The sequence below is a fragment of the Borostomias antarcticus genome, assembly GCF_949987555.1.
Source record: "Borostomias antarcticus genome assembly, chromosome: 14".
In the NCBI taxonomy this organism is placed as follows: Eukaryota; Metazoa; Chordata; class Actinopteri; order Stomiiformes; family Stomiidae; genus Borostomias; species Borostomias antarcticus.
In genome coordinates, this window is record NC_140247.1 from 13,825,131 (window position 1) to 13,835,130 (window position 10,000).

General features: G+C 47.5%; 2 protein-coding genes across 2 annotated transcripts in view; one reads left to right on the plus strand and one right to left on the minus strand.

The window, feature by feature from the left end:
- mast1b (microtubule associated serine/threonine kinase 1b) overlaps positions 1–386 on the minus strand; it is a gene marked incomplete at both ends in the record, with an annotated part of 27,673 nt that extends 27,287 nt beyond the window's left edge. The window contains 1 exon segment of the mRNA XM_084448491.1: positions 348–386. Coding sequence (XP_084304617.1) covers positions 348–386 — 39 coding nt within the window.
- A 9,405-nt stretch (positions 387–9,791) lies between these two features.
- The window catches only part of rtbdn (retbindin), a gene marked incomplete at both ends in the record, with an annotated part of 5,053 nt that continues 4,844 nt past the window's right edge, over positions 9,792–10,000 (plus strand). Inside the window, one exon of the mRNA XM_084448492.1 lies at positions 9,792–9,954. Within this exon, the coding sequence (XP_084304618.1) occupies positions 9,792–9,954 (163 nt within the window). The remainder of the gene's footprint in view (positions 9,955–10,000) is intronic.

Consider the following 10,000-nt stretch of genomic DNA (forward strand, 5'->3'; position numbering starts at 1 on the left):
TGTCTGGTTTAACCCCCCTGGAGACCTTTAATAAGGTCTGGTCCACCCCCCCAGCCCTAGCCAACCCCCAGGCGCTCACACACAGCGGAGGGGTGACAGCTGTAGAGCTGTCATGTCAACAGGAGAAACGGTGCCAGACCGGAGGCCTGGTTAGCAGCACCATCTCTACGACCATATGACCGCGTGAGCTGAGCTGACTGGCGGTTATAACGAGATATCATCACACCCAAGGTTGAAAATTGAGAGGTTACTCATGACAGCTGAACCAGATAGGTTAGAGCTAGGTTAGGGTTAGAGTTATTACGGCTGAACCAGATGAAGCCTAACCAGCATCACTAAACCCCCACCTGCAGCCTCCGGCGGCGGATTATCCCAGAGTCGTCCATGGTGTCCCGGTGGGGTGGGGAGGATATTCCGCTGAACGGCCCGCTGAACCTTCACTCGTCTCGGCTCTGGCCCCGGCAGCTCTGCGGCATGTACCAGAGGTCTACCGGAGGTCTACCGGAGGTCTACCGGAGGTCTACCGGAGGTCTACCGGAGGTCTGGTAGCGCTCGATTTGCGGTCAAAATGCAGGAGGAGGAGGCGCGTGCCGTGTCACGCTGAGGAACCGCCCGGAAACCAACAAATGTGTCGCTGTCCCATTCTGACCGGTATCAAACACCGACTCCCCGGTAGCCTATGTTGTCACACCACAAGAACGATCATTCACGGGACACGACTGTTTCCGAGCCCTCTGTCTGTTTGCTTTAAGGCGACATACGGGCTCATACGTTGACAATACCGCAGCAGTTAGGCTAGTGGATGAAGTCCTACGAAGCTTCAAACGGTCACAATGTTCATTCTGAAGCCCTTGCCCTGATTCCGGTCGATCATCTCTGCCTCACTGTAACGTGATGTTCCGCGGGGATCTACGCACCTCGGGATGTTTTCCCTGCAAGCAACAAAACATTAACCGGGACGCTCATTTCATAACAATATAAAGATCGAGCGCGATTGACACCGTAAAGCTTCTGATATATTCGATTCCGAATGTGTGAGACGTGTCGCCGTGCTTCCTCGAGCTCCTCCGGTCTCCGTGACATTGTCGCTGATTCGCGGAGGAGAAATCTGCATCAGCTGAGCCAGGGCGACATCATAATAACAACACGATTAAAACAGAACGTCCTCCTTCTTACCCGCTCCGTTAAAAAAAACAAAACACAACAACAACGGATGGTTTTATCCTCGCTGCGGGCCCGGGACCCCTTCATTCACCCCCACCCCGTTCACTTCCTAACGACAACAACGCGATATCTGTAGCCGCTCCGAGACCGCCGCGCGGCCGGGATTCCCTCTCGCCCCTCCTTCACGCGCCGCGGGGCGCCAGACTGATGAATGTTCAGATCGGCCTGCCAGCCTCCAGCTCGAGATAGCTCTTCCACAGAGAGCAGCTCTATAGTATAGCGTACCTCCCTCTCGCCCACCCTCCCCCCCACTCTCCCCCTACTGTGTTAATCCTGTGTGTGTGTGTGTGTGTGTGTGTGTGTGTGTGTGTGTGTGTGTGTGTGTGTGTGTGTGTGTGTGTGTGTGTGTGTGTCCAAGTCAGCTTCAGCACCATGGACAGCATCACCAGTGTGCAGATGCCTCACTGATTGCCGATTTTCTGGGGTGTTATTTCACTTTCTGATTGAAATTTAATCAGAATCCTCTACTACTGCAATTACACATCTAAGTCAGACCATCTATTCATATCCAGACAGACAGACGAGAGAGAAAGGAGAGAGAGTGAGCAGAGAATGAAATGTTTCCATGTTGGTCCAAGCAGCGTTGTTTAGCCAGAAGTCTGTGTGGTTTTGAGGAGGATTAGAGCTGTTACGTAGGCTAATGGTCAGAACAGAAGCGTGACTACCCACGCAGCCAAGCATGACCTCACCTCAGCCCCATGATCCACCACCCAGCCCAGCTCAGCCCAGCTCACCCCTTCCCGCCCCAGCCCACCCTAGCCCAGCCCAAACCAGCCCACTCTAGCCCAGTCTAGACCAGCCCAGTCCAGCCCAGCCTAGCCTAGCCTAGCCCAGTGCTATCCTGGACTGGTCTTAAAGACACAGGTGCATCTGGTGTAGCTGACATCTCCACACCACAGCCAAGGAGGGAGATATGAGTCGGGGGGGGCAGGCAGGGAGACAGGGAGGGAGATATGAGTCGGGGGGAGGGGGCAGGGAGACAGGGAGGGAGATATGAGTCAGGGAGGGAGTGTCCATATTGGTGCATTCTGCTCATAACTCAGACCACAGAGAGGAGAGCTGCAGTAAGCAGTCTGGCCTGATTAAATGGGCCTATTGCTCCGTCTGTCTTTCTGGCTCTGCTACTGCTGAGGGCTGCTGTTTGGGCTATACACGCACACACACACACACACACACACACACACACACACACACACACACACACACACACACACACACACACACACACACACACACACACACACATTTAGAGCCTTCTCCCCTCCTCCTTCCTCCTCCTCTTGCTCCTCTTCCTCGTCCCTCTGCTTGTGCTGTTCCTCCTCCTCTTCTCCTTCATCCTCCCCCTCCTCCTCCCTCTGCTCCTGCTCCTCCTCCTCCTCTTCCTCCTCTTCCTTCTCCTCTGGCTCCTCTTCCTCCTCCTCCTCTTCCTCCTCCTCCTCCTCCCTCTGCCCCCCCCCCCCCGCCTCTGTGGGACCAGACCAGTGTTAGCTCTCCATAAAATTGTTACTTGATGGGAGAATTTACGCTTACCACTTAAATATTTCAAATTTGGAGTGGCATAATCAGAACTAGCAATTCTAGTATTGATTGAATGTCTATTCGTCACCGAGTGGAACCTGGAATTTATCGATTTTGGCCTCTTCTTTGTTTGAATATTATAAAAAAGATTGAGTGCAGACCTATCAATTGTATCCCTAACTGACAACCAGCCAAGGGCTTTATGACGCTCAACAACAGGAGTATCATACGAGCATTTGACTATTAATCTGCCTTGTTTTGAGTATTAATCTGCCTTGTTTTGTCCTATCTGCAGTCTCTTCATTTCGCCCTTTCTACCCATGGAGGTATAGTTTCTACCACTTCCCCAAACCTCTGCAGGGTAAGACATTTGACTCCCTATTAGGGCTTGGGCTACTTGTTAAAATATTCAGTGGAAGATATTTTGACACTCTACGTAACATACATGCAGTTCCGGTTATTTTCTTGCATAAATAAGAAACGAGAGATGTCCAAGACAAACATTCATCCAGATGTTTTCCCCGTAGTTCTTCTTCACCTGCTCTATCATTATTCCATCTGCATTGAGCTATAGAGGGGATTCAAGTAGCCTATTCCTCATAGAACCAACTACCATCACTTGTAGTTTCTCATGTTTAGCACCAGTTTATTCAATCTGACCCACTCTGAGTCTCTTGAAACTTCAATGCTTCCTCTATTCCACTGTTGGCATTTCCTGTAGCATACACTCTTATGTCATCTGCAAATATGGTAGCTTCAGATTTAGATAGTACATGATATATATAATTGATGTATAATGTGTACAACAAAGGACCCAAACAGCTGCCCTGAGGAACTCCACATTGAAGAAGGATATGTGGAGAAAGTGCAGCATTAGTATAGACGGTCTGTGTTATCTTAGACAGATAGGATCTCATCCACTTCATGGATTTCTGATCAAAATTATATTGAAGAAGTTTCATTAATAGTATCTGATGATCTACTAGGTCGAATGCTGCTCTGAAGTCTAGAAATAACACACCACCAGTCATCACTCATCTCCGTTAAAGCAGTTGCAGTGGAGTGGTGTTTACGATAAGCATGTTGGTTTGGAGAGCTGAAGTCATTCCTTTCCATATCCAGTCCCATATCTGGTTACTCACTATGCTTTCTGAAACTTTACTAGACTTACAAGAGCTGGTAGAACACTGATTGGTCGACTGTTATCGGTGGGTAAACAACTTGGCTTGTTTCCATATCTTTGGAAAATGCCCTGATTTTAATGACCAATTAAACAAGTATACAGGGGACAAGTAATCTGAGAAGCAGCATATCTGAGCAGGGTGTTGTTGATAAAGACATAACCTGCAGGTTTTCCATTGGGCAGTGACTAAAGGAATTCAACAACTTCATTGGTCGTCACTGATGTAGGAGTAAATGAACAAGATTTGTCACACAATTGTACAGTACTGTGCCTGGATGCTGTATACAGAAGTTAACTTTCAACCTTAGATCATTGACTTTGTTATTGAAAAAACTAGCAAAGTGACTAAAAATTTGTGCTGGTTTTGTCAATAAATCCTCATTGATTTCTATATTGGTTGAGAATATTGATGGAGATGTCTTTAACAAACCCTTCAAGGACAATGCTCGTTTTTGACAACCTGGACCTTATTTCCGACATATTATAAGACGTTTGACTCACCGAGATCACTTTGGTGTAGTTCGGAGGCATGTAGAAGAAATTTAAAATCCAGCGCGAGCCAGTATATCCATGTAATGGCGGTGGTGGGGGCAACGAGAATGCAGCTTCTAAAAATCTATTTTCTGCCGCGAAACGGTTGTTTTCATCAATCTGTCTTGATGAATCGCTAGTTGTGCTTACATAGAGAGCATAGGCCTGTTGTGGTATTTCACAACACTTTAACAGTGTTCCACAAAGCCTTTGAGTCATATTTATATTTACTAAAAGCATTTTCATAAAATAAGGCCTTTTTTCTATGATTCATATTAAGTGTATGATTGTGCAACTTTCTGATTCCTGTTTTGTCTGAGAGGCCATGACTTTAGCTTTGTTTATTTCCCTTAATATCTTGACAAGTTAATCACCTATCCAGGGAGAGGAACATGCTTTAATTGTTCGCTTCATCACTGGGGCATGATGGTCCATTACATCAGTTAAAGGTTTTGTGAAGCATTCAGTTACATGATCAAGATTGGCCTCTAGATATAGTTACTCCCATGAGGTGGCAGCCAAATGGCTTTCAAACACTTCCCTATTAAAGTGGAAAAAGGAATTCGCTTTAGAACTCTGTTCTGATATGTTGCAAAAAATCTGTCTCTACACATTTTCCTTTCCTATAGAGGACAATCTTGTTACTCCATCCATCCTCCATCTGTGTCATATTACAAGAGATAGCAAACTTAGACAATGTTGTCCTATTTCCCATGCAGAATTGCAGACAGTAGCAGCAGTATTGATTTCTGCTGAGCGTAACTGTCAGCTGTGAATCTGAATGAACCCAGTGTCCTTGGCGTTACAGCACAGCCAACCACAGCTAAGAGCATCTTCCTCTTCATCATCTTCAGAGAGGGAGAGAGAGAGAGATAGTCCTGCTTTTGTTTTCTTTGTTTTGCCCTTGTACTGGATTTTATACCTAGTTGTTCCTCTGCTCTGTTTTTGCCCTGTTCTTTGTCGCTTTCCTCTCTGGTTTGCTTTTGTCTGTACCGTGTTGTACTAAACTGCTTGCATGTCTTACTTCGGCCCGCTCTGTGTCCCTGTGGGAGGTTCGTAGCTCGCTCCCTGTCTGCCTGCTACTTGGCTGATCCAGGGAAGCATGTGGAGTGGAGCCATCAGCACCAAACTTCCATTTATGGTAATAAATTGTAATGAACCTACTGTATGATGTGAGTGTTCCTGAACTCTCTCTCTCTCTCTCTCTCTCTCTCACTCTCTCTCTCTCTCTCTCTCTCTCTCTCTCTCTCTCTCTCTATCTACAGTACTATATCTCTCTATCTATCCCCCTCTCTACCTCTATCTACTGTATGTATATCTCTCTATTTCTCTCTATTACTATCTATATCTCTTTCTCCTTCTCTCTCTCTTTGAAATCAACTTATGTTTAAGACTTATAATAAAACCCCTTTAAAGATGGTTTACACATACTTGATCAGCTTGGTCTCACACTGCAACAGATTCGGCTTCATCAAGGTGATCAATATTTGATCTGCAACATGCATTTTCAAGTTGGCCATATAGAACTGCTGAACTAAAAAAAAAGAGCACACATTCAACAACTGTACATGCTGATAACATGCATCACAGGCAGAGATTTGTGCTCTCTGAGCGTTATTCTAGTTATTGTCATGTTTCTGTAACACTATTTAAAGGAGTAGTAAAGGGAAAATGCATGTTTAGCTCTGTTTTAAAGTTAGCCTACTTATGATCATATACAATGGTTCGGATAAAAACGTTGACAAAACTAGTACTTTTGAGAAAGTCTGATAATTGCCCTACCACCGTTTTGGTCATACAATGGATGTGGGTGAGCACCGTGAAAAATCATTCAAAAACATGTTAAACTCGGTTTCAAAGACAAGAAGCTCACCGAGGGGGTTTGAATGATTTTTCAAGGTGCCCACCCACATCCATTGTATGACCAAAACAGTGGTAGAGCAATATCAGACTTTCTCAAAAGTGCTAGTTTTGTCAACGTTTTGATCTGAACCATTGTATATGATCATAAGTAACCTTAAAACAGGGCTAAACATGCATTTTCCCTTTACTACTCCTTTAAGTGGCCACCTGTCAACATGCAATGACAGCAGTCAGCCACATAGTGGCAGTGTTGCACAGAGCTCAGCTAGGAGACTTCAAGATGCAAGCAGAGGATGCAGATTATCAGATTATAAACACTATGAAGAGTGAAGATGTTCTCCTGAAACTCACACAGACCTAGGCCTGGTCTTCTACTGGTACACTGGGCTCCTCCTGATACACTGGTCTCTACCGGTACACTGGTCTCTACTGGTACACTGGTCTACTGATACAGAGGTCTCTATTGGTACACTGGTCTACTGGTACATCTCTCTCCCTACCTCTCCCTCCCTAACTCTCTCTCCCTACCTCTCCCTCCCTATCTCTCTCTTCCTATCTCTCTTCCTATGTCTCTTGTTCTGAGACAGGACGAGTCTGCTTGTCTTTTGTCAAAAGTTATATTTGTTATATCATCTTATAAAGAGGGAAAATGAATAAATATGATTCTATAAAGCAGATAATAGAAGCCTCGGTCTACAGCAGCCCATTGCTGCTTCAGAATCTCCCCCTTCTCTGAGTGGCAGCTTGTGTGGCCTCACCGCTCACATAATCACCAGAACCTTCAGTAAAAATTTGTCATAGTTCTTAAATCCACCCAGTATGATTACAGAATGTGCCGAGAACTGGGGTCAGTGGATCACAGCAGACACTCTATAAATGGTGGAAATGAATGTCTTGCAATTAGCGTGGCGACCAGGATGGTGAGTAACGTTTGGCAGGCAGCAGCAGGCCTGGGGCCCGGGCGGCGAGCAGAGCGGAACAGCAGAGCCGCGATGCCGCGCTTTGTCCTCTGGTTCACCGCTTCACCGGGCCCTGAATAGCTCGCGCACAAAGGCCATCATTATTCCGTCCCTAATGACCGCCAGAGAAGCGTTTCCATCCGTCTCTCCATCGTGTCAGACCTGAAAATAAAGCGCTTTGAAACTGTCTGCATGTGAACCATCCTGTCCTCCAGCCAACATCAATTTGAGAAGCGACGTTTAAAAACTACTGACCCATACATGTTTTCATCAAATATGATTTACAATTCTGGTTAAACTGTTGTATGGTCTTCGTTGGCTGGCGTTGTTATGGGTTTCTGTCCACCCCATAAGACTCCAAAGTCACGACCTTCCAGCAGGGTCCCGGTTAATTTATCCATCTAGGCTTTAAGACGCCCCATCTGTTCAGTGCACCGGAAAACCTGAAATTAGATCACACACACACACACACACACACACACACACACACACGCACACACAGGAAGTGGTGCCAGGGATTAGGCTGCGCCCCGGGTCTGAGCAGAGGGAGACAGGGTTATAGAGACAGATTAACAGGACAGAGACGCTCCACTCACAAAGCCTGTCTGCTCACACAGGTGATGATGACAGATACTGATTACAGGATAACAGGAGCGTGCGTGTGTGTGTGTGTGTGTGTGTGTTAGGGTTGGTGTTCTCCATGAGAGAGCTGCTTCTCTGGTCCCTGTCCTCTGCACATCATACTGGATCAAATCCAAGGCCCCACCTCCCTCTCTCTCTCCTGACAAAAGCCCTTACCATGCAAGGCGCTAGCCAATTTGGGGTTCAGTGTCTCGCCCATGGACACTTTGACGTGTTGACAGAAGGAGCCGGGATTCAAACCGCCGACCCTACGACCCGTTCTACCTCCTGAGCCACAGCCACCTCACTGTAACCATGATCACTATAAGCAGTGTGTGTGTGTTTGTGTGTGTGCGTGTGCGTGTGTTGTGCGTGTGTGTGTTGTGTGTGTGTGTGTGTGTGTGTGTGTGCGTGTGTGTGTGTGTGCTTGTGCGTGTGCATGTGTGTGTGTGTGTGTGTGTGTGTGTGTGTGTTGGGGTGCGACAGGTGTGACTCAGCACCTGAAGATGTTGGGAGGGGGAGGGTTCAGATAGAGAGCCAGGGGGAGGGTTCAGATATCGACCTCATCAAGCTGATTGATCCAGAGGACCCCCCACCCGGAGGAAACGCCCACCTTTATAGACCACGCCCACCCTGGCGACCCTCTCACCCACTTCTCTCAAACGTCTCAAATGAGATCCCATCACAGACAAATGATCCAATCAAATCAAAAGCAGAACTCCTCATATTCATATCAGAATATAGAGAGTGTGTGTGCGGGCGTGCGTGTTCGTGAGTGTGTGTGCGTGCGTGTGTGTCGGGGGGGTCAGATCAGATGCCCTTCAGTTAAACCACTCAGACGCTCGCGCGGCCCCTGTGGCGCGGTGATCACAACCGTCCCGGATCCCGGAGGAGGAGCTGCGTTGAGCTGCCGCTGCCCAGCACACGACGACACTGACACTCGGCACACACCGAGCAGAACACGGAGCACGAGGACGACCGGGATCAACACCAACATCGTTTTTCCCACCGGGTAAGAACGAGGAATAGCCTACGTCGTGATGCCGGAGAAACACGGGAGATGATAGAACTACGCAGTTACACAGCAGTCTGTCATCTCATCTGAATTGGGCTACAATGGTGACCACGACGTGATATTTAGCTTTATTTATCTGTTATCATGTAATTCAAAGTTGGGCTTTTATATTTGTTATGGATGGGCTGTTTGTTGTCAATAATTATTTGCCAGTCATTGTGATGTCTTTGGCTGGTTGTTGTCGCGGCTCTGCAAGTTTAGCCAAGTGGACGGACCTGTCAGTGCTGGATGTAAACTTGTGCTTCAAACCAGTGTCACAGTTTTCACAAGTTAGTTGTTGTTATTGTTGTTGCCTTGTTTTAATCATTTATCCAGTTAAATCGGGTGGGCGAAAGGTTCCACCCTGTCCTGATTAGGTTATGTGATCGACTGTCTGTTTCATCTCCAGACAGTCGATGTTACAAAAAAGATAATGTTTGGTTTGATTGTCTTGAGCTTCTCTGAGCCAGACTAGTAGGCCTAGAACTGGTCTTATCCCCGGGACCCGGGGCAGGGCTGTCTGGTCGCGGGCGAAGAAGCGGGGTTGTGAGCGCGGTATTATCCTGCTATATCCTGCAGGGGGGGCTGGGGGGGGGGGGCGCTGTCACTCTGCATCACCTCAGCCTGCCTGAGCCCCCGTGATTAGACCCCCCCCCCCCAGACACACACACACACACACACACACACACACACACACACAGAGCAGTACACACGCGCACACACACATACACGCACGCACACACACGTCACTCAGTAGGCAAGACTCTCTTCTCTCTCCTTCCTCTGTCCAGGGTGCTGATTGGCTGAACTTTCTGTGGGCCTTTTACAGGTTGAAAAGATGGCTGTCCCGCACAGCTCACTGCCATTGGTCTGTGCTTATCTGTTGGCCGCACTGATCGGCCGCACCTTGTGTTTGGAAGGGGCGTGTCTACAGGACGGCAGACACAAGGCCACGCCCACTCCAGAACCCCACCTGCAGGAGTGCAAGATTTACAGTGAGAGTAAGTCATGGTAAAGCTCTAATAATTTACACTGAGAGTAAGTCAT